Source organism: Pongo pygmaeus, chromosome 11, assembly GCF_028885625.2.
Source record: "Pongo pygmaeus isolate AG05252 chromosome 11, NHGRI_mPonPyg2-v2.0_pri, whole genome shotgun sequence".
Taxonomy (NCBI): domain Eukaryota; kingdom Metazoa; phylum Chordata; class Mammalia; order Primates; family Hominidae; genus Pongo; species Pongo pygmaeus.
Window position 1 is genome coordinate 61,901,910 of NC_072384.2, and position 26,367 is coordinate 61,928,276.

Consider the following 26,367-nt stretch of genomic DNA (forward strand, 5'->3'; position numbering starts at 1 on the left):
AGTGCCAAAACAAGTCTCTCCAGGCTCCTTCCATAGGATTGTAAACTCCTGTATTTGCTTTCAGAAAAGGATCAAAATGTATTCTCTAATAGATACCCCATATCCAGATAGTATGAGAAGGTTTATCTATGTTGTAATGAATGGTTTCTGATTTATTTCACTTAGTATAGTTGCAGGGGGGAGCATTCCCAAAGGCAGGCTGAATAAGGCACATTTAGGAAGTCTGAGCGTGGCAAATGACTCCTCTAAATAGCACATTAATCATATGGATGACTTTGGCGGCTGTGATAACTGACATTAGGAAATTTTCTAGGGAAATTTTCTGGGTCATTAAATATACTTAAATCTTGACAAATTAGGATTAATTAAAACACAAATTAACACTCCCTATGAAACACTAAACCTCAAGCATGATTATCAAATAGATGAGTAATATATTAAAAACTTGAATCCCTGTCCTAGCATACAGCTTTAATATTTTATAGCCTTTCCTGATTCTGGTAAAATTATTGTTTTCAATGTGAGCATTCAGCTTCTAAAAAATCTTTAGCACTTGTAAGATACTAAAACCTGCTTTTTGTTGTTTGTAAAAGCTAACGTCCCAACTTAATGGATTCTGTAATTTCTAGGTCATATAAGATCATTTTATTCCTATGGGTTAGCCATTGAGAAATAGGAAACATACCTATTTCCTGTTTGGCAATTACATGTTTAATATTCCATTTTAAGCACTGATCATGATAGGTGAACACTTAATAGTTGTTTTAATCTTACAAATATGTATTGCCTAGTTTGAAGCCCAAATTGTTTCATCATCTAATTTCTTATTTTACTTTCATGTGGCTGAAGAAAAAATAAGGAAAGATTTTCTTGTATAAACATCACATAAGGCCAGATTGTCGTCAAAGCAGAGCATTATGGAATCCACAACTGTGGGAATATTTATCAGCATTGAGAGAATAAGCTAATTTTCTTCATGTAACTTTTCAACATTTGGCATATGATTTATATCCCTTAGGGAAAAAAATATGGGCAGAATAAAAACCTGTCACACATGGACAGAGATGACAATGTTGTAAATCCCGAACCAGTTTTGATAATGTAAAGAGTCCTTGAAAAATGAAACAGAATTATCCTTCCTACTTCTCCTGCAACTCCAGTTAACAGTATAACTATGAGATGTTGCGTTGCTTTCAGAAGGAAACTTAAACTTTATCCTGATTCAAATTAAGTCAGGGCCAAGGTTGGGTAGAAGTGTGAGTGATGATGTGTAGGCAGAGGGGATTTATTGCTTTCATACACATGTCCTTGTTACCCAGGCTCTGGAGTCCTTGTGTTAGTTCCACAGAAGGCTGACTTAAAAAGGGTGCCTCCGGATTTCTAAAATGAGGTCTCAGGGGAAAACTTGGAACCCATTAACGTTTCCAAGGGCAACAGGAGGGATCTGCATCCTGAGGAGCAGTATCAGGACCTCTCCTCCTTGCCCTTGCTCAATTATTTGAGAGAGGTAGTTGGGGAAGGGATGAACAGAATATAACCATAGTGGATTCTGTTGGATGCTCTACAAATAGTTCTTCCCAAATGGATTGATTGTAGATGACCTTAGCTTGCCTACCAAATAAGGAAAAAGGCGGTACAGTCTACCAGGTGATGAAAAGAATAATTCAAAAACCAACATGTACTTAAAATACCATCCTGAACTTGAATCAAGTTTTATGGTTTCGGAAACATTTATCATGTATCGTATTTTAGCATCAAATTTTTTATTGAGTTGTCAACATTATTGAGGAATATACATTGGCAATCACCCCAGTTTTCAAATTTGAAAGCAGAGGCAATGCATTAGCAATTTTATTTGTAGAAGAACAAAGACTCCAAACTTACTCCAGGGCTCCCTCAACCGTTTTGACTTGCCATTGCTGTCCATCAAATTGGATTTCTAAAGTTGCTAACAGAATAGTTAGACATAAAATGTTTCCCATTCATCTAATTTTTTGGTTTTATAGAAAAGTAATAAAGGATAGAAATCTAGCTCAGATGATCTTTTCATTTTTTACCAGTTGGGTATTTGTTTCTCAGGAATTTTAAGACTGGACAACAATTGCTTTTGAGGGAAAGCAGATGGCCGTATTAGTATTATCCAACTTTTTGTAAAATATTGGAAGCTTTCAAAATAGCGGAAGTTCTCTTCCTCTACCTAACAAATTCCCCTCCTATAAAATGTATTGACTGTTAACTTGGCACTCTGAAAGTTCCAAATACCAATGTATCTACATACATTTTTGCTTCTAACACTTGAGTCATAAAACAGCTGTGTGTGTTCCAAACCTATTTATGCCAGTTGAACTTGTTAGTGGAATTACATCATTCAATCATATCATACATAAAAGAATAAAATTTTGTGTAAAGAAGGAAAGCACTGTCTCCCCCTGCCTATCCCAACTATGAAAATAAAGATGAATGCTTCAGAAATCTTTTATAAAGGTGGGTCATTAAGAAACATGCAACCAGATTGTTAGATTAGGTGTGGGATCTTAAATATCTGAAAAGTAGAAATTTTATAGTCACCAAACTCTGATTATAATCCAAGAAATAAGGAAAAACAATTAAAAAGTAACCATAAAAAAGGAGTGCTTAGAAATTAAGAACAATACTCAATGATAATTTTTTGATAAAAAATGAAACAATTTAGAAAACAATAAAAATGATAATATTTCATTTTAATACATGTAGAACCACAGAAAAACTTGTATTCAAAGAAATATGTATACTCAATGCCTTCATTATCAAAAATAAAGGCTCAAACAACAAAATAGTTTAATACAAATGTTAAGAATAGTAAAGTTATCAAAAAAATAAGAAAGAGAATTAATGGAGGCAAATGCTGAAAATGAAAAGAACAGTAGCAAGCTAGCTTAAATACGTCTAAGGGCTAATTCCTTGAATAAAATCAAATAGAATATATAAATCTTTCAAAGATCTGCTGAAGGAAAGAAGAGAGAGACAAAAAATATGCAAGTTCAGGAATAAGAAAAGTAGATGCATGGGCTGATACAGAAAATATTAAATATTTTATAATACAAGCATATGTGCAATTGTATAACTGTGGAAGCCTAAATAACATGCATGAATTCTTGATAAAATGGAAATTATTATATTGACTAAGGAAGAAGTAGAACAAATAATTACCGAGTAGGCGAGGTGATTAAAGATCCCCTATTGAAACAACCAGATGATTTTACAGCTGATTTCTTTCTAACACTTGAAGAGCATATAACCACCAATGAATATCATTATAAAATAGATGCAAAATACTAAACAATTGACTAACCAATAATATCAACAATGTATCAAAAAATCTATAACCAGGGTCCTACCCAGAGGAATTAGATAAGAAAGAGAAATAAAAGGCACCCAAATAATAAGTCATACTCTCTCTCTTTGCAGACGATATGGTTCTGTATCTAGAAAATGCTATACACTCCAACAGAAGACTTCTAGATTTAATAAACAAATTTGGTAAACTTTCAGGATACAAAATCAATGTACAAAAATCAGTAGCATTTCTATACACCAATAACACCCAAGTTCAGAGACAAATTAAGAATGCAATCTCATTTGCAATAGCCACATAAAGAATACAATATCTAGAAATACAGCTTTCAAGGAGGTGAAAGCTGTCTACAATAAGAATTACAAAATACTGCTGGAAGAAATGGGAGACGACACAAAAAAATTGAAAAACATTTCATGCTCATGGATAGGAAGTATAAATATTGTTAAAATGACCACACAGCCCAAAGCAATGTACAAATTCAATGCCATTCCTGTCAATGTACCAAAGTCACTTTTCACAGAATTAGAAAAAATTATTCTAAAATCATATGAAACCAGAAATACTCCTGAATTGCAAAAGGAATTCAAGGCAAAAAGAACAAAGCTGGAGGCATCATATCACCCAACTTCAAACTGTACTACAAGGCTACAGTAACCAAAACAATGTGGAACTGGTACAAAAACAAACATAGACTAATGGAATAGGATAGAGAAACCAGAAATAAGGCCACACATGTACAGCCACCTGATTTTCAACAAAGCTGACAATAGCAAACAATGAGGAAAGGATTCCTTATTCAATAAATGATACTTGGATAACTGGCTAGCCGTATGCAGAAGATTGAAACTGGACCCTTATGTTTTTCCATCAACAAAAATTAGCTCAAGATGGATTAAACACTTAAATACAAGACCTAAAAAATAAAAACTCTAGATGAAAGCATCCGAAATGACATTCCAGGCCGTATCCTTACCAATACCTTTTCAACCTTGGCAAAAAGTTTATGACTAAATCCCTGAAAGCAATTGCAACCAAAACCACAATTGAGAAGTGGAACCCAATTAAATGAAAGAGATTCTGCACAGCAAAAGGAACTATCACAGAGTAAACAGACAACCTACAGAATGGGAGTAAATATTTGCACACTGTGCATCTGACAAAGATCCAGTAACCAGAATCCATAAGGAACTTAAGCAAATCAACAAGCAAAAAACAAAGAACTCCAATAAAAAGTGGGCAAACGACATGAACAGATACTTCTCAAAAAAAGGCATACAAGTGGCCAAGAAACATATGAAAAAAAGTTTATCATCAATAATTATCAGAGAAATGCAAATCAAAACTCCAATGAGATACCATCTCACACCAGTCAGAATGGCTATTATTAAAAAATCTGAAAACAATAGATATTGGTGAAGTTGTGGAGAAAAGTGAACACTTGTACACTGCTGGTGGAAAATGTAAATTAATTAAGTCACTATGGAAAGCAATGTAGAGACTTCTCAAAGAATTTGAAAGAGAACTATTCCATTCAACCCAGCAGTCCCACTGTTGGGCAAATACTCAAAGGAAATTAAATTATTCTACCAAAAGGACACATGCACTTATATGTTTATTGCAGAACTATTCAAAGTAGCAAAGACATGAAACCAACCAATATAAGATGCGTATCAACGGTGGACTGGATAAAGAAAATGTGGTACATATATGCAATGGAATACTATGCAACCACAAAAAAGAATGAAATTATGTCCTTTGCAGCAACATAGATGCAGCTGGAAGCCATTATTCTAAACAAACTAATGCAGGAACAGGAAACCAAATACTACATGTTCTCACTTATAAGTGGCAGCTAGACATTGAATACACATGGACATAAAGATGGCAACAATAGACATTGGGGACTGCTTGAGGAGGGAGGGTGAAAAGAAAGAGTGGTAAGAAAGGGTACCGCTGGGCACTATGTTCACTACCTTGGGATCATTTGTACGTCAAGCCTCAGTGACACACAATTTACCTATGTAACAAACCTGCATAGGTACCCCCAAACCTAAAATAAAAGTGGAAGAAAGAAAAAATTTAAAAATATTTACAAAAATCTATGATCAAGTAGGATTCATTTCATGAGTGCAAGGATATTTTAGTAGTATTAGTCTTAACACTACTTTAATTCAATCAACTATTAAGCTATTTATTGAAATAATAATTTTATTATTTTTAATTAAATTTTTAAAATTAAAATTAACTTTTTTTTCAAAATTATTTTGGAAATTCTAGTGAACCAAAAACACCCCAATAAGTAGTTGCTATTAAAAATAGAAAATGAATTTATCTTTTTTTGCTGCTGATATGATTGTATGCTTAGAACATCCAATATTAAATCCTCAAGAGGACCACCTACCATTCAAACAAACCAGAACAAACCAAATTAAACCAAACTATAAAGTACTATCAGAATGAGGTCAAATTGAACCAAACCAAAAAGAAGTCCTTCAGAATTTGTTAAAAAAAATAAATTGACCCAAATCTTGGTTACAGAGAAAACAAATTAAACCGAACAAAAACAAATTCTATCAGAATTTGCTAAAGTGGCTGGATAGAAGATAAATAGTTTTATTCTTTATTATCTATAAGCAGGTAAAAATGGAGATGTTTAATATATTTTATTCGACTCACTATGCTATATAAAATTAATAAAGATATTTAACAATAAAGGTAAAACTTTTTAAGAAGAAAATGATAAAATCTTATTGGACTGGATTTTGTTTTTTAAGATATAAACCAGTGATTCTCAACCTTGTCTACGTATTAGATTTATAAAAATACTGACACAGACTTTAAGCAATTCTGATTTAACTATTATAAAATATTTCAGATGATTTTAATGTGCAGCATGGATGACAACTTAATATTTAAATACCAAAGTTATATTTAAATAAGAGTTAGAGTAGACCTACAATCTGTTTTCTATATTTCCCAAGAAATAACAGAGAAGAAAAATGGCCAGCTACTGACAAACATTAGTCAGTAGCTCCTGCTCCTGGCAAACACAGTAAGGGCATTTATTAGTGGAATAATTCTCATTTATGAAGTATTTTTAGCAGGATGTATCTAAATAATCACCTATGACAGGCCAATCTTTCATTAATAGAACATGACTTTCTGGAAAATGTCATATAAGCTGTGTAATGTCCAGAATATAAAATGTAACTGTTTAATGACCAAAAGAGATTCTGTTTAAGTGTCGTATAATCACATATATCATTTACAGTCCTCCTATGTTAAATCTGAGCCAGAACTCATACTAATATGGCAAGGAAGATCTCCGTGCCTATGCTCATAATTCCTTAATCTTGAAATTATTAGTAAATCTTGATAGTGGTTATGATTTCTCACTCTTGGGAGCCATATTTAACAATCTGATCTTTGGTTTATTTCAAAAGCTTAATGTGAAGAAAGTTGTAACTGAATTTAAAAAGTCATATATTTTTTATGGAAGAATAAAGGTTCTCAAATAGCCAGGAGAAATGAGCAAAATAAGATTAGTAAGTGTCGACCTACCTTATCAGATATTAAAATATTATATAAAGCTGCTAAACACAAACCATTCTTTTTTTTTTTTAGATGGAGTCTTGCTCTTGTCCCCCAGGGTAGAGTGCAATGGCATGATTTTGGCTCACTGCAACCTCCACCTCCTGGCTTCAGGACATTCTCCTGCCTCAGCCTCCCAGGTAGCTGGGATTGCAGGCACCTGCCACCACGACCAGCTAATTTTTGTATTTTTAGTACATGGGGTTTCACCATGTTGGCCAGGCTGGTCTCGAACTCCTGACCTCAGGTGATCCACCTGTTTTGGCCTCCCAAAGTGCTGGAATTATAGGCATGAGCCACTGTGCCCGGCCAAACCATTCTTATACTACACTGAGTGGACAAATAGAGCAGCCTTTAGAGTCTAGATATGTATCCCAATTATACCCAATGATGTAATGTGTAACACAGGTGTTATTTTGATTAAATGAAAAAAGAATGGCTTATTTAATAAATTCTACCACGACTATTTTCTATTCATGTGAAGAAAATCATTTACAAAAATAGATTTCAAACAGATTGTGGAGTTTTCTTTCTAATCATATACCAAATTATATAAAAAAATTTAGGAAATTACTCATATAATCCAAAAGTTTAGTAGGGCCTTTTTAAAACAGGAAAGGATCTATGAACTATGTAATAAAGGTTGACCAATTAGATAATATTAAAAAAAACAGCAATGCTTTTGTATCTAAAATAGTCCTTAAACAAACCAACATATTGAAAAGATATTAGGATCAAATTACAATATAAAAAGCATTAATATCTACAAACAGTTCTTGTAAATAATATGGAAAAGATAATTGAAAATATGCAAAAAATGCTATGAATGGGCAATTCATAGAATAAAAAAGCCAAATAATGTGTGTGTATGTATATATGAATGAATGAAAAATGTGCTTACATTTAACAGTAACTCAGAAAATGTCATTAGAGTAAAAACAAACTTTCACATATCCATTAAACTGGCAAAAATTAAAAAGAACCATAACACCCAGTGCTAGTAAAGAGAAGGGGGAAAAGTACCAACATTGTTGATAGAAATGTAAATTGTTAAGCATTTTTGGAATGTAATCTTACAATAGCTATTAAAATTAAAATTACATATAATCTTTAACTCAAAAATCCCTTATCTGAGAATCTACCCATAAATACAAAAGTATAAGTAAGGGAAATATATGTAAGTGGGTTTATTGCAGTATTGTTTGAAGTGGCATGAAATTAGAAGTCAAATGAATGCCCAGCAATGAAGCCATTAATATAAGAGAAAAAACCATTAGTATAAGTATAATATGTAGTTATATATTATTATACTATGTATTATATAGTTATAGTATATAAAATAAACTACTATGGAATGTATGTGCCATTAAAAGGAATGAATTAGTTGTGTTAGCCAAGTTGGAGGTATTTTCACAAGATATTAAGGGAGAAAGATGGACTGCACATAATTAAATGTTGTTTTAGATTAAATTATGCAACTATATCTGTGTGTAAATATGTATATATATGTCTGCATACATGCAAATATAAGTATAATTATATTAGCATATAAAAAGATATGGAAGTTTACACACATAGGTAACAGATAATGGGATGAGTAAAGTATAAAAATTGAAGTATAAAAAAATCTTAAAAATGTTGCATTTAAAAAGTCCCTTTCATAAAAAAGTAGAGATGTTGCAATTTTATTTAAGTAAAATTTGTGTATATGAGAAGGCAAATAACTTTTTATCTAAGGAATGCAAGCCCCTTTAAATTATGAGGCCTATAGAGGCAATGACATGTGAGAGCAGTCACGTCTTGCTCCCCACCTTAAGCTAAGTAATGCACCTGCTATCCGGACTCTAGACTGAGAGTCCCACCAATTGACAGAAATTGACCTAACAACGCTATTTGCTGGATACCATAAATCATGCCCTATATTTAACAATGTATAGCTAATCACTAACCAATGTTATTTCTGTAAACCAATGAGAGTTCCTGACAAACAACTTTTCTAATTGCCCACTCTCCTGATTTGTCCTTTTTTTAAAAAAAAAAAAACAACAAAAAAACAGCAAAACAAAACCAAAAAACCTTTGAGCCTCTCCTTTGTTCTCTGGAACATTTCCCAGTGTTTCCCAGCTGCAAGTCCTCAACCTTGGTCTAAATAAACTCTCTCTACAAATTTTGCTTCAGTTTCTTTCTTTAGATTGACATATCTATGAAATGCACCATCACAGAAGATGCTTCCCAATTTAAAAACAAATTCTTATCAGGCTATGATAAGTCTGCAAGAGAAAACAAATGTATGTATATGATATGCCACAAGTATGGTTGCAAGGTGATATTATATTGGGTTGTTGTCTCTAAGTGAAAAGATATAAAGTACTTTTCATTAACTGTAAAACAAATTATTTTACTGTTTGATAATTTACAATGATTCTATATTTTAATTTGAAAAAAGTTAGGTCTTCCTAATGTTTCCTTTAACTTTGCTTCAGTGATTGGTTAAGTTATTTTTTCTCTTTAAGAATTGCCAGTATAAACGCCATAAACTTATGAGAACCAATCATTAATGTTTAATAACAATTTTTTAAAAAAATTAATAAATCTCAATTCTGTATGCTAAGATGGGTGAGAATGAGAGGAAAGGTAATAAAGCAAGGTGCAGATTTAAACTTCCATTTAATGTTATTCTCATATTTAGAAGGCATGGGATATAAATGTTATGTAACCTAGTCCTTTTCTTCATTCTGACCACTGTCTACATGCTTCCACTCTGCTTTTACTCCAAGAATGTCTCCACCTATGATTTCTCTAGGCCAGCCTATATATTTTTGTTTGTCTTTTAGAAGTCTGGCTTGTAAAATTTTGCACCATGTAGCTGTTTTTCTGGCATTATACACTCCTTTGTTCTTTAGATATCTAGTCAAAGGGAATTGCTTTATTATAATACTCTGACCTCAGTGTGGTGTTGCCTGCTATTAAATATTAAGAATAGCTCATAGGCTGGGTGCAGTGGCTCACGCCTGTAATCCCACCACTTTGGGAGTCCAAGGAGGGCGGATCACAAGGTCAGGAGTTCGTATGGTGAAACCCCGTCCTACTAAAAATACAAAAATTAGCCGGGCATGGTGGTGGGTGCCTGTAGTACCAGCTACTGGGGAGGCTGAGACAGGAGAATCGCTTGAACCCAGGAGGTGGAAGTTGCAGTGAGCTGAGATCTTGCCACTGCACTCCAGCCTGAGCAACAGTGTGAGACTCCATCTCTAGAAAAAAAAAAAAAAATAGCTCATAGACAAAACAGATAAAATCATAGTTAGGCTCTGGGCTAAATCCCTATCTTGGAAAACACATTTTCCTAGCACTCACACCTTGCAATTCACCACACAGAATCAGATGATAGCTTGAGATTCACCTCTATGATCCAAATAAAATAATTTCGCCTTTGTGGAGAGTGAGTCTTTAGCTTATTTTCCCACTATGGTAGGTTTTCCTAACCACAGACATGTTTTAGCTTTGTGTGGGTTGCACAGCATACTGATCTAAGAAGATTAACAGAAGAAAGGGCAGAATGAATGACAGCATATATGGAAATGATTCAGCATAGCTCTGGAGTGTTAAAAATGCATCATCAGAGGTGATGCCCCCTATTCAACCCAATAAAGAAAGCTCTTATGAGATGGTCCCTAAGGTGAACGTAGAGTTCTGCTGGGGGTGGCTCACCTGGATAATAGGAGCCCCAGATGCAAAGTAAAGGAGATTTCTTTTTAGGTATATCTGGCATGAAACATGTAATGATTATGTATTTTTTCCATCCGCACTCATCCACATGGATTGCAATATGTCTAAACTGAGAAAAACAATTAAAATATATCTAAATTTCTTGAGCTATTGCTGCTTTAAGGCTATATGATAATTTGGGCTAAGATGAACTACATCTGAATGTTTTCACTTTTAAAAAAACAATGATTATGAAATGTGACATATTGGGTGGACCATTTTCATATCCATTTATAACATCAATCCCAGTCCACTGGATATGTCTTCTACTAAAGAAAATATAGGACTTTTATTTTGGGAAAAAAATTGTGGATGCTTTGATTCCATTAGGTTTAAGAAATGCTGAGTTATTCTAGTATTTGAATGAAAAGAGACTTAAAATCGTATTTCCAAAGAATCTGTTATAACTGAACTTTGATTATCTCTATTTTTTATTAATGGCTTCACCTGTGTTGATTATCAAGTGATCTGAAACTGAATTGAGTTGAATTATTCGTATGCTCCTACCAGTCCAAAGTTTTTTGAAACACATCATACCCTTCAGCATAAGAAATTCCACTCTACAGTTCTGTTCAAATAGGAATATTATTTTAAGAATTTCAAAAAACAATTTGAGACATCATTTCCACTTTCTAACTACTGTAAGAGCAACATTATTAATAAATGGAGAAACTGAAGCATCAAAGTAGGTTCACCATAATGTTTCTGTAGACTTTTTATAACATGGAAAGCTCTAGGGCATACTGTCATTATTTTTCTTGACTTAAGGTGGGCTAAAGGTCAGATCCTACCACTGAAGAACTCACTTTGCATAGAAGCAGCATCATTCCAACTGTAAATAAGTCCTCCTTGATGATGGTTGGAGACCAGGATGAAGTGACCATCATCACTTGTGCAAGATGAACATGTACCATTTGTGACCTGAAAACATTAGATGCCTGTCTTAAGCTTGACATTGTTCATGTCAGCGGGCTCCAGATGGTGTTTTCTTGTTCTTTGTGATATTTTGAAGAACTGTAGGGTAAGTAGCCTTGGTGTAAAATAGGAAAGGCAAGTGAACTTTGCCTTTTAAAAGCACCTGCTTTTCAGGGGCTGGCTACAGTAGGTGATCATGAGTGATAAATTTGTGTGTTCATAGTAGTAGACTTCTTGCCAGTGTGAAATTTTAGTATATTCCTAGTTTCTGCAGGGCCAGGCAATTCCTGTCAACTAATGTACATGCGGATGACAACATCTTTTCAAGTGCATTGTGCAAAACTATTATTTTAATTCAATTCCTAAATGGTAACTAGGTATTTATAGAAAACCAAAAGGTGTTGCCAGTCCTGTGGGTCATTATCATTTAAATGTAGGTTTTGGCCAATCTTTATACCCCCTTTTAAATGCATGGAGGATTATCTGGATATGACGGCATCATATTTCTGAAATTTTATTATAGCTGTATGATACACATATCAGTCTAGGTCATGGACTGTATTTGTCAACTTCAGTAGATAAAAAATCATTAGAAAAAAGTAAGGGAGATGAAAGCAATACAGTGAAGGCAAGCCATGCTACTTTGCGAATTTTGCTTTTACATTTCTGATGGGGTATATTGTCACAAGAATTGTTTTCATCCGAGTTGCTGAATTGAACATAACTGAAAGAGTTCGCCACTATACTTCGCTATGGTGTATCAAAACACTCCACAATCTAAATATAAAGGTCTGGCCCAGATGAAGTCTTTTAAATAAGTTTAGAGAATGAGTGTAACAAAGTTTTTGATCGAGTAGGATTAGACTGTAGATGCAGAGATAAGCTCTGTGTTAATAGCGGAGGCTACTCTGACAGATCATAGAGAAACTAAAAGAGTTGTGAAGGTAAAGAAAGTCAAGTTTTCATTAAAATATTCCTTGGAAATCACATCAGCCCCAAGCAATATAAATTTATATTAAACAGCATATCATTCTTTATTATTCTCTGTTCCACTTTTAACTGGCTTTGTTCATAGGGTCCATTACAGGTCTATGCTGTGTCACTCAGCATCTCACTATGATCCTAAGATTTTTTTAGCCTATTAAGCTAACTCGATTAAAAGCTCCAAAAGCTCTCCCTGTCTTGAGCTACACTTCTATCTTGCACTTCCTCCTTTCTCAGGATTCATCTAGTCTCTGCTTGACCTAGGAAACTGAACGATGCAATGGAAGTGCTATCAAGTTCCCTTCTAAACCTGCAAGCTAATACCTTGACCCTTTCTCTTTTCTTTCCTGCCTGTCTTTAAGAAAAACTTACCTATCCCCTATCCACCCAGCTGAGAGTTTATACCTCTTCCTAGGTTCTTATTCCAACTACTTTCTATGTCTGTCTCTCAAAATTTCCTCCATTAATGTCCCAGGCTAAAAAAAAAAAAAAGCAACTATTCCCTTTTCTTACTGAAATATATAAAAACCGTTTCTGGATTACCTGAGTTGGGGGATGGGCAGCAAATAGGTTAGAATTGCCATCCTCAAGCAGAAAAGCTCCCATAATAACGTTTTGCACATTAAGCGTATTTGAGTTCTAGTGCTTTAAAAATATTGGAAAACAACAAGTTTAATGAAATTGCAGAGAGGTTAAGTGACTTGTCCAAGAGTAATGGCAGACTGAGAGTTAGTTTTTAGGTCTTCTGAATCCCTATTCTGCATTTTTTTATATTATTTGGGCATTATTTGGTGGGGGAGGAGGTGCTATTTTCAGGTAAGGAGTAAATTCTCCATTAAATGCTCATACAGGCATTTTTTCCATGCAATTATAATATGAAATTTAGAAGTAGCCTCTGCCCTAAATAGTTTATTTCTCTTCATCCGGAAAGACATATAGACCGTGGTCATTGGAGTCCTTCTTCATTCAAGCCAGGCTCCTGTGTGTGATGTGAGGCCACTTGATTGTACACTGACATGAAAGATGATTTTCATTACTGTGGTAGTGTTGTAACTAAAACAGTGTTAGGTAATCTCAGAAAGTTTCAGAGTAGATCAGAAGACAGCTTTGATTTGGAGAAATTCATTGAGATGCTCTCAGTCCTACTCTGAAAAAAAATATCTCTTCACTCCTAACTAAAAATGTTGGAGGTAGAGGGAAGAGAGTTTTCCAGAATTAACTTCTGCACATCTTTCAAATACTTTTTACTATTCCTAATATGAGATCATACTCAAAGAACATGATCTAGGCCAGGCATGGTGGCTCTCGCCTGTAATCCCAGCACTTTGGGAGGCCAAGGCAGCAGATCACTTGAGATCAGGAGGTCGAGACCATCCTGGCCAACATGGTGAAAGCCTATCTCTACTAAAAATACAAAAATTAGCCAGGCATGGTGGCATGTGCCTGTAATCCCAGGTACTCAGGAGGCTGAGGCAAGAGAATTGCTTGAACCCAGGAGGTGGAGGTTGCAGTGAGCCTAGATGGCACTGCTGCACTCTAGTCTGGGAAATAGAGCAAGACTCCGTCTCAAAAACAAAAACAATACAAAACAAAACAAAACACCATGATTCTTTCACTGGCTTCATTATTCTGGCCCATTTCCTTTTGTACTCTCCCACAGTGCTTTAAGTTTTGAAACATTCTGGCAATAGCTTTTACACAAAAAGCAGAAGATGCAGGGATTAAAGGATATGGCCACACTTTTTAGGTCAATTATTTCTTATTTTTTGTGGTCTATCAAACAATCAAATGGTTTTGTTCATAAAAATAATTTTAGGTCAATTAATACAGTGTGGTTGAATATCTCATACTTCATATGGACATGGTTGAACAGTGAAAATGACCTGAAATGTTTCGTGAGAAATTATATTTAAGGTTATATGTAAAATATCATGGAATGCTGATGCAAAATACAAGTTTAACGTGCTTTTATGTGTGACAATACATAAATCTGAATGATTTTAAACTGCGATTAAATTATAATTTAGTTGACAATACACAGGGATTTTAAGTGTGGTTTTGGAGGTAAAAAAAAATCCATTTTGATTTTTTTTAAACTCTCAATAGTCTAAGGCTACAGTTGCTTTTTCTGTAATCAACTTTGTTTCATAAGTAGTGCTTAAGAAGTAAGCATCTTCCATTTGCTGAGTGTTCAGAGTTATCTTGCAGTTTGCTTACTCACTTTGCAGTCACAAAATGAGAAATGTAGACACTGTACACAAACAAGAAGTCCGTGCAAAGTCAAGCTCTCAAAACCACAAGCAAGACTCAGCGGCACATGGTTTAGAGCTCACACACTCCAGGATGATGTAATACAGGCATGCAGATGAGAGGAAAGAAAAGCACCTACATCATGAAAATAGAAGATAATGAAAGAGAATGACATTTTATTTACGACAATTATCTAATGCAAACCGTATACCCATAGCCTTTACCAGAGTTGGGATAGGGGCAGAGAAGTGAATTTTTATGGGGACTGGGAAATTGTATATAAATATTGTTAGAGGTCAAGTCGTTGTTAAAGTTAAGGATTTCTATTCTGTACTTGGCCTCTTCCAGGTTGTCTTCCCCAGTTTCTTGCTTTGTATTTCCTCAGCTACGTCATGCAAAAAAGATCAGAACTAACATTGGAAATCATTTAACAAGCTCTAAACCTGACAGATAACAAGGGTGTTCTCCACAATTTACACGAGAATTAAATTGGATATAAATACCTCCTGTTCTTACCGGTGGGTGTTGTGATTCCATTTATTAAGGTGTGAAGCAGACAGGAAAGAGATAAATCTTTCATAAGTACATTGTAAATAGGCAAGTGGTATATAAACCATATTCATAGGTAATAGAGTCAAACAATGAAAGGTAAATAGTTGTCACAAAATAGACTTTATCACAAAAAATGGTCACAAAACTAGAGTTACATGGAGGGGGGTAAAATAATTGTTTTGCTACTGTTTTTGAAATAATCTGGCAGTATGGAACAACAAAAAATGAGTGACATGTTTTGATTAAAAATTCTTGACACTGCTTCAGCCAACCCAGCAGCAGAGAGTCCCCAAAAGATTTTGAATGCTGATACCTTTGTTAAACAATAACAGTGATGGAAATATAGAAAAGTGATCTCTTTCTTGTGAGATTAAAGTGTTCCTTTGGGGGATCAATTTACAAATGAATTTTTCACAAGGAACTTTGGAATGATTAGAAATGACTCATGGAATTTTGTGTGAAAAGTGCTCATTTGATTAGCTCTTCAAATTAACATTTTTGTCATGGCATGTCCTTCTCAATCAAATACATCACACACAGCTATGATAAACTTATCCATATATAAATATTACTTTCAAATTGGGCAATATTTGCAGTGCTTTCTGCCCCATTCCTGCTAGTTTTGAACCCTTCTTTCTCCATTAGAATATTACTGGTCAAGCAGAAGGTAACAATTTAAATTGTACAGGCTCACTTACACAAAAATTGTTTCATGCAATTGACATAATTAAATGTAAGTGCTTTTATTTTCTGAGAAATTCTTAGAAACAGGGTCCTTGCCCAGTGGAGGAGTAGCCATATGGGAAGCCACCATATTTTTATTCTTTTTCTTCTGGTGCTCTATGATACGTCATAGAATTTGGATTTGTTGTATAATTTATTTAGCAGTCAGCCTTTATAGCCAAATTGCAAGGTAAAAGAATGTGGGCAATTCTCCTAATAATAAAAAGAGGTCTTTGGACCACATTAATATTATTAATAGTGTCGATTTTTGAGCAGTGATACAGGAAGGGAGGTTATGACAGGTGATTATTGATGTTGAATTTGCTTAAAAGGTGAAGGAAAAATATGAAGGGATCCATATTTCCCCTTGAAAGGAAAGATGCATTAAACTAGGTACAGTAAAAGGGCACAGCGTAGATTCTTTAAAATATAGAAAAAAAATTCTTAAAAGTGTGAAACTTCCTATCATAAAATGCTTATGTATACTTAAGCTCCCTGACCTGTCCTATAAGTTTTCAATTTCCTGTCTTTTAGAGTGTGTTAACCTGGGATCTCTGTTTGGGGGCATCATAATTATTACTGTTTACTTGCCAAATGTTATTGCAACCGGATCCAACTATTTTTTGGGGGTGTTGGCAATGAGGCCATGCAGTAAAAACCCAAGTCCCAGCTAAAGCAATGCTCTCTCTCACCAGAAGTGGGAACTCTACTACACACAGTTATATCAGTTTGCATCATGTTATAATGCCTTTGCCACACAGTATAACTAGATATAGCACCATGCAATGCCATGAATTGAGAATGAGAGACTATCTCCAGGGGAGAAAATACACATCCGAGAGAAGAAAACAAAAGCAAGGGGTTCAAAGCTGGTGATTCTGGCTTTTATTCCATTTTGGCTATCACTACAATGCCTGCGGCACTTTGATTTTGGAAAACAGACATACATACCATGTTCATGTCAATGCCATTGGTGTAAGTCCATGCGTGCTGGAAATATTCTTCAAGACGTTGCCTCAGAGGGTTGGGGATTTGGTGAAAGCGAATGAACTCTTTTACTCGCAGCATCTGCATGTGGTACCTGGCAGTTCCCGAGTATAGTCTTTGGATAATTGCAGATACATTCCCAAAAATGCTTGCATACATTAGTGCTGGATTGGATAAAAAACAAAGTTATGGGGGAAACTGCACATAGGTGTGTTATATATCGTTAGAGTATCAAGCATGTGGATTTTGATTATCTCAATCTAGTGAGGATTTACTATTGGATTATGGGGAAAAAAAGAAATTAAACTAAAACTGCTTTACATTTCATAATTTTAGTGGTAAAGCTGGAGAGGGAAAGTATCCAAATTCATCATGGATTCTAAATGAAAGTGAAAACTCAGATTGTTTATAATATCAGCTTGTGGCTGGGAGCATTGACTAGGGAGAAAACGCATTTGAAATAAACGTTTTCACTTGAAAAAGAAGGCATGTCATGGCTCACCATAAATACATTTTCTTGAAAAAATATGAGGCAAAAGCATCTTTTAGGGATTTAAAAACCCTTTTTGAATTGGAGTTAACATATTAGTTTTAAATTGTGACTTATTTCTGCCTTTCACCCTCAAATTTAACCTTGTAGAATAAAAATCTATTATTAAATTTGAGATTATTTTGAATACATTAGGTTTGTTAAGGGATAACAAATTCTTTTAAGAAACCAGTTTCCTTAGAGTGTTAATTTGTATACAGTTTTTATCCTATTCCAATTCATTTTCATAGTATTTTTGCATAAGAAACATATCTCCGGCTTAGAAAATTCACAGAGTTTTATTTTTGTAGGGAAAAAATAGAACACATTTTTGTTCTTTCATCTATGGGGAGAAACCGCTATGAGATCCCTTGCTACATAATCAGCATTTAGGTAAAATATCTGTATTGGTGCTTCTTACACTAAATCTTCATGATTTAAAATAAGCTCTTTAAGCACTCTCTTTTTTGTATTTGTATTCATTTCTAATAATTCTAAAAATAAATGCTATTCTCTGTACAGAAAGTCACATCACAATATATATTCTGAATATTGATCTTTGGACATCTATCAGAAACTGAGAGATATGGTAACATATGTTTAAATCACTGGAATAGCTATATACCAGGGTGGGGAAAGCAGCAACAAAAATTTGAAGTGTTTAATTAAAGTAAATTCAAACAACACATTTTTTTCCTCAAATTTTATAAACAATTGCTTCTATAATCCACTTAATCATTTTCAAAGTAGGCTTTGGCCAGATTCTGGCCATGTTTTAAACTAATATGTTTTCCTGGGCACTTGCTTGCTTTTCCATCTTACCTTGTTTGCTTTATCTTATCATGCTTGGTTATCAAGATGCTTATGTACCATAGATATCCCAAGTAAGAGAAAGTCCCAGGGAAAGCAGTGACCCCTTGTTTTTATCTATTTAAGGGGATGAAAGCTGGGGAGATGTGGTGGTTAATTTTATGTCAACTTGACTGGGCCACAGTGTGCCCGGATATTTGGTTACACAAATATTCTGGGTGTATCTGTAAGGGGTTTGCAGAGGAGATTAGCATTTGATTCAGTAAACAAGTAAAGCAGATTGTCCACCCCACTGTGGGTGGGCTGCATCCAACTCATTGAAGTCCTGAATAGAAGAAAAAGGGGAAGTAAAGGAGAATAAACTCTGTGCTTGACTGTCTGAGCAGGAATATCAGTCTTCTCCAGCCTTTGGACTTGCGCTCCGACTCAGACTGAAAACACATCATGGGCTCTCCGTGGTCTAGACCCAGTTACTGAGTACAGATCTTGAGACTTTTCAGCCTCTATAACCGTGTGAGCCAATTTCTTCTAATAAATCTCTTTATATCTTTATCTATATTCAAACATATATGTCTATCTAATATCTATGTATCTTTTGGTTCTGCTTCTCTGGACTTCCAGACTAATACAGGAGATCTCTAGTGAGGCTGAATTGGCATGTATAAGAGACATTAATTCTCTGTAAGGTAGAGCAGATGTTTAGATTGTATCTTCCACATGAAGAAAAGGTGAGCCTAAATTGTTTTTGAGTAAATGAATCGTTCTTTAAAAAGAGAATAAACAATATTGGCCAGAAATTGATTCCTGTGATCCAAGGAGATTCATGTGAAAAATACGTTTTACTCATCCTAAATGTAGTGGGGAAACAATTACGTGTGATGCTATGTTTCCAAAATACCTATCATGTGCTCAGGAAGTAGATTCAATCAGAGGGCACAAAATCAATGCTATTTGTTTTACCTAAACCACACATGATCAGGAAACACATGTGCTACCTAAACCATTACATGATCAAGAAAGATCACAAAAAATTCTTATTTATTAAATAGATTTTAGCAAATTAGATGTTATTTGGATGGTAGAGTTTTATCTCTACCATCAAAATTAACCAAAATGTTAGTTTAGGTCATAAACAAGCATTTCCCAGTAGCTGTCAAGATGAAACAAAATCTAGATTATAAGTACATAGTTGAATAGATAAGAGACTAATTTATGGTCGGGAGAGGTGGCTTATGCCTGTAATCCCAGCACTTTGGGAGGCCGAGGCAGGTGGATCACCTGAGCTCAGGGGTTCGAGACCAGTCTGGGCAACATGGCAAAACCCCATCTCTACAACAAATACAAACATTAGCCAGGTATGGTGGTGTGCGCCTGTAGTACCAGCTATTCTGGAAGCTGAGGCACGAGAATTGCTTGATCCAGGGAGGCTCAGGTTGCAGTGAGCCAAGTTCGTGCCACTGCACTCCAGCCTGGGTGACAGACTGAGACCCTGTCTTTAAAAAAAAAAAAAAAAAAAAAAGTGACCTGAAATACTTATTTTTAGGAAATTCTGTGATTATGACTTTTAAATTATAATAAAGACATTAATCTTTTTCCTATTTTTTAGGAAGGAAATGGAGCTAGAGGTTGTAAGCTAGAGAGAAGAATAAAATACTTATGTTCTGTACATATTATTTAGTTGATGCCCAACTGGTAAAAATATCAATCAAAAGCAAGTTGACAGACTATGGATATCTAGGCATCTCTCCTTAACTCAATATTTTTAGTTTTATAAAATAGGGAGTTCTTTTTTCATCCAAATGGTTTGCTTTAGTTTAGGTATTATAGAAATAAAACAGGGGTATCTTAAAATTTCCTTCAGCACACCACGCCTTAATTCTGATATGCTGACCATACCAATATATTTGGTTTGTCAGAAGATATTAGCTGAAACATGTTGACAAACAAATACACCTGCATTTCTACTACATAAATTTAAACAACTCTATAACTTAATAAAATAAATTTTATTGATGTGTAATTTATATGTAAGATGCATCCATTTTAAGTGTATAGTTCAATTAGTTTTGACAAATGTATACACCCCTGTAAACACAATCATGATATAGAACATTTGCTTCACTCTAAAAGTCTCCTTGTGTTCTTTGGCTGCTTGCAACCACTCACTTCAGACCTTAGACAACCACTGAGCTCCTTTAAGTCATTACAGATTAGTTTGCATTTTCTAGGATTTTACATAAGTGCAATTATAATATACATATTCATTATGTACATTTGTGATTGACTTCTTTTGCTCAACATAATGTTTTTGAGAATCATTCTGTTGTGTGTATCAGTAATTTGTTTTTTTTTTAACCGCTGAATTGATTTGCATCATATGGCTATACCATAGTTTGTTTATCTCCTCCTGTTGATGGAAACCTTGCTGTTTCTAGTTTTTGGCTATTACAAATAAAACTGCCATGAACACTTGTATACAAGTCTTTGTGTGGGCTTATATTTTCATTTCCCTTTTAAACACCTAAGAGTGGAATCGCTGAGTTGTGTGGTACGTTTAACTTTATAAGAAACTGCCAAACTGTTTTTCAAAGTTGTATCATTTTACATTCTCACCAGCAATGTATGAAAATACCATTTGTTCCATGTCCTCTCCAACACTTGGTTTTATCAGTCTTTAATTTTAACCATTGTACTGTGTACATGTAATATCTCATTAGAGTCTTAATGTGCATTTTCCTGATGATTAATAACATATTTTCATGTCTTTATTAGTCATTCATATATATTTTGTGAACTGTCTTTTCAAATACTTCACCCATTTTTAAATTGAGTTGTCTTTTTATTATGGATTTGTAAGAATTATTTATATATTCTGGATATAAGCCTTTTTATGATCTCAGTATTGAAAATATTTTCTTCCAGTCTACCATTTGTCCATTCCTTTTCTTAATGGTGTTTTTTGAAGAGCAGAAGTTATTAATTTTGATGAAATCCAATTTATCAATTTTTATTTTATGATTCAGAGTTATTTTTGTTTGTTTCACTTTTGGTAATGTGTATAATTCAAATAATTTTTTCATTTGATCTAAATTGTCAAGTTTATTGTTCTTTATAATGTTCTTTTCTTATTCTTTTAATGTCCATAAGACTTGTGTTATTATCTTTCTTTCATACAGGACAGTAACTTATGTTCTCTCTTTTAGTCTAGTTGGAGGCTTATCAGTTTGACTGATTTTAAAAATTACTTTCACTAACTTTCTCTCTTGTTTGTTTTCTATTTTTATTGACTTCTGCTCTTATATCTATTATTTCTTTTCTTCCAGTTGTATTAGGTTTTAATTTGCTTGCCTTTTACTAGCTTCTTAAAATACAAGCTTAGATTTTTGATTTTAGATCTCCTTTTTACATAAAAACACTTAAAGCTATATAGATTTATCACTAAAAAATGCCTTAGGTGCCCTATAAAAATTTTGATACATTTTATTTTCATTTTCATTAAGTTAAAAACAGTTTGTAATTTTCCATGTGATTTCTTCTTTGAACTGTGAGTTATTTGGAACCTATTTCCAGACATTCGGGGACTTTCTAAACATCTATCAGTTTTTTCTCCTACTCCTTGTCCTCTTCCTCCTTCTCCTCTTCTTTCTTTTATTGTTGATTTCTGGTTTCTCTATGGTCAGATAAATACTTTCTATGATTTTAGCATTTTCAAATTTATTGAGATTTGTTTTGTAGCCCAGCATATGGCTTGTCTACTGGTAAATATTCCATACATGCTAGAAAAGAACGTGTATTCTGCTGGTATTTTATAATTGTCAATATGTCAAGTTTAGCTGTTAGTATTATTTAAGTTGTCTATATTTTTATTCATTTGGTCTATTTATTCTATAAAATGCTGAGAGAGGAGTGTTAACATTGCAAACTATAATTATGAATTTGTCTTGTGAATTTGTCAATTTCTCCTTTCAGTTACATCAGTTTTTCCTTCATGTAATTTAAAGTTCTGTAATTGAGTGCATACACATTTAGGATTGCTATATTTGTCTATTTTATCTTTGGTAATAGTACTTGTCCTGAAGTTAATATCACTACATTGTCCGAAGTTAATACTGTTCTTCAGATTTTCTTATGATTAGGATTTTTATGGACATTCTTTTTAATTTTCTTTACTCTTTATAAGTATGTTTTCTTTAGACAGCATGTGGCTGAGTCTTATTTTTTAAAATACTTTCTGATAATTTCTCCATTTCAGTGAAAGCATTTAGATCATTTACATTTAATGCAATTATTGATATATTTGGGTTTAAATATACTATCTTGCTATTTGTTTTCTGCATTACCCTTTTTACTTATTTCCTACAATATTTCACATTTGTTATTTTGTTATTATTCCATTTTGTCTTTCCTGTTGGCTTGTTAGCTATAGTTGTAGGATTTATAACATGCATTTTAAATTGGTCAACATCTACTTTAAATAGCATAATACCACGTCATGAATGATGTAGGAATCTTACAGCAATATTTTTGCTTTAAGGAGTCAATTATTTTTTAAGACATTTAGAAATATGGAAAAAGTCTTTTTTTTTTTTTTACTCACACATTTACCACTTCTAGTTTTTCATTCCTTTGTGTTGATCCAAATTTTCATCTGGTATAATTTTCTTTCACTTGAAGAACTTTATCATTTCTTGTAGTCTGCTCACGAAGAATTATGTCAGGTTTTGTCATTTTTGAAGAGTAGTTTAATCAAACACAGATGCCTATGTTAAGAGATTTTGTTTTTCTTTCAGCAATATAAGGATTTTGTTCCATTGTCTTTTGGCTTTCATTGTTCTAATAAGAAATCTATCAACATTATCTTTTTCCTTTGTATATGATGTGTCTTTTTTTCTCTAGCAGCATTTAATATTTGATTATGATGTGCACCAGTGTATTTTATTCATACTTAACTTGTTTGGGATTCACTGGACTTCTTGGATATGTGGTTTATAGTTTTCATTAATTTTGGAAAAATTTCTGCTATTATTTTTAAAGTTAAAAATTTCTATTATTAAAAAAACAGAATTTTTTTTGCTTGCTTTCATCATCTTTGTAAATTCTGGTTCCATTTTACTTAATTTTTTTTCCTGTTAAGAATCACATTTTTCTGTTTCTTATAATAGCTCTTAAATTTTAAATAGATATTGGGCACTATAAATTTAACCTTCTTCAATGCTTGTAACTTTTTTTTTTTCTTAAAAAAAGTTAGATGTTCTTGCAGGAGTTAAACCACTTGAGGATCTGCTTGTTCCTTTTGAAGCTTGCTGTTTAAGCTTTTTTTGGGGACAGATTAGCCCTAGTACTACAGCACTATTTTTTTCTGAGATTTCTACCAAATACTCTGGATGTTAATAGGGATTTTCCTTTCTGCTGGTTGAAATTTGAAAATCTCCCACATCTATGTGAGCTCTGGAAATTGTTTAGCTTATAGTACTTCTGGTATTTCTTTGCTGGGTTTTGGGGAGTTTTACCCCACGCATTTGTGACTTAGTATTCATTAGTAGATTCAAAAGGATACCTATGTAGGTTTCTGGAGCTTTTCTTTTCTATAACTACATCTCCTGTTGTCTGTCTTGCAAATTGCAGCACCTTAGCCTCCATGACCTCTGATCATGTTTTCTTAACTCTGTAAGACTGCTGGGGTCTGCTTAGGTTATTTCTCCCTTCTGTGTTCACTGTGGTCCAGGAAGTGCCTCCAGGCAAAAAGCCAAGATAACACGTGGCCCATATTGTTTGCTTTCCTTCTTTCAGAGATCAAACTTCCCTATTAATTTTCCAGTGCCTGAAAACAATTGCCTCATATATTTTGTTCAGTTTTCTGTTTGTTTTTAACAGAAAGAGAGTAAGGTTTTAGTAAGTCCATCATAACTGGAAGCAGAACTCCAGTAACTTTTTTTTTACATGCTACAAAAATAAGAAATTCTCCCAATCAAGATGCTTGTCAAGCAGGTCAGAAATGGAATACATTTGCCTTTATTTTTCTGGTTTACGTGTTTGTAAAAATTAAATATATACATGTTATTTATAATATTTAAGATATAAAATTATGCTATATGTTAGAAAACAGGTATAAATATACGAGCATCACTTATATTTAAAATTATTTAATGACTTCACAGTCTTCCTTTTTTTATTTTGAATTATACACACTTTTAAAATATATGATCTGGTTACTGTACTCTGTACACAGTCAGCAGTACAAAAACTGTCTTTGCAAATAGCAGTTTTTAAAAATGCATATAACAATCTATATGCATTAGATATTTACTATTTGCATTTAATATTTTATTTTTAGTTTCCTTAAATTATATTGCTATAAGATAGAAGGCTGATTGCCTTGTTTTCTACAACTTGGCTTCAAATTTTTCTTTTAGAATAAAGATTAGAGTTAAACACAGGATGCTGAGAAAGTTCAACCTGATAACCACAATAGTTGTAATTAGCACATATATGATCTGTTATCACATTTTTTGTTATTTTATTTTTTTCAGGCTAAAATAAGGCCACTAATGGGTCTGAAGAGTATGTGCATAGATAAAACCATATCATTTTTGAATACAGTTAGATTTAACTGGGAATATCATGTGCATATACACCTATATACATCAAATGGGCACATAAATTTCAGTATTCTTATTATTGCCAAACTTCGTCTTAATTTTACTCTTTTCTTTATTTATGACATAATAAGTCATGCTGCACGTCTCCAGGAGTACCTATAAAGTATTTCCTGTGTGACATAAAGCTTTACATAATCTCATTTGGATTAAGGTGTATAGAACCAAGTCTTATATTCAAATAAATGATGGTATGTAAAATGTGGGTGTATCTTACTGTAACCAATTTGATTAGAGTGTTTTCTTTTTTCTTGAAAGATACAATTCATCTGCAGAAAACATGTATTATTCTTAATAAATTAATAGAAATAGTCTAGTGCTATATTAAAAAGGAAAATAAGGAAGGAAAGAAGAAAGGAAGGAAGGAAGGACAAAAGAAGAAAATTGCCTAAAATTCCCTGATTGAGGGAATGGAGATTAGGTGTAGAGCAAGTAAAGAACTGAGTTATCTTCAATTTTAAAAAATCCACATGATAAATAGCACTACATATTTTACTTAATCCTCACAAGTGGTGTGGATTACTGAGTGGTGAACTGGCTAAACTTAAGTGCATTTTAAAAATTCTTTCTTAAAAATTCTAAGTTTCAAAATACAGGTTCTATTTTCTTAAAAAGATATTTCTGCTATATACATGTTTAAGATCAATTATTTCCTTGTTTGATACCTATGCCACTAAAGCAGATGACCCCTATAAAGTGTTTACTAGTAGTTGTAATCACAAAATGGTTGGAACTGTGTTTGCTCTGTGTTCTGTCTCTCTGGAATACATATTTCTATTTTATTCTAGGAGATTCAACTTCCATTTCTTTCTGGGTACAATGTTACTTCTGTGTTTGCAGCCTAGACTTGGACTGAATTTGTAGAATGTCTTAATAGTTATTGAAATGTAATGTTATTTGCTTATACAAATGCTACTAAAATAAAAACACTAAAAATATGAAAAGTACATTTTATATAAAGTAGACAATAAAGTTGGTGAATTTATTTAAATTTCATTAATAGAGATTTATCTAAGCACATTTTATTATCATGTTGACATTTAAAAACCAACTTTCAGGATCTATTTTCAACTTTCTATACATTCTAAGGATGATGTTCTTTTTGAATCTTTAGAAATAAACCATGCTTAAAATCCAAAATTTTCCTGATTAAAAACCCTCAACAAACTAGGCATTGAAAGATCATACTTCAAAATAATAAAAGCAATCTATTGCAAACCCACGGCCAATATCATGAATGGGAAAAAGCTGGAAGCATTCCCATTAAG

The 26,367-nt window shown here is 33.4% G+C and overlaps 1 protein-coding gene across 4 annotated transcripts in view; it reads right to left on the reverse strand.

Annotated features, from left to right (window-relative positions):
- Positions 1 to 26,367, reverse strand: part of KCNH7 (potassium voltage-gated channel subfamily H member 7) — a 494,352-nt gene that overhangs the window by 56,376 nt on the left and 411,609 nt on the right. For 3 of the 4 annotated variants that reach the window (XM_063648257.1, XM_054477433.2, XM_054477432.2), the window contains one exon: positions 17,069 to 17,268. In XM_063648257.1, coding sequence (XP_063504327.1) covers positions 17,069 to 17,268 — 200 coding nt within the window. Of the gene's footprint in view, positions 1 to 16,228; positions 17,269 to 26,367 lie in introns of those variants that run through there. The other variant, XM_063648258.1, reaches the window with a different exon arrangement.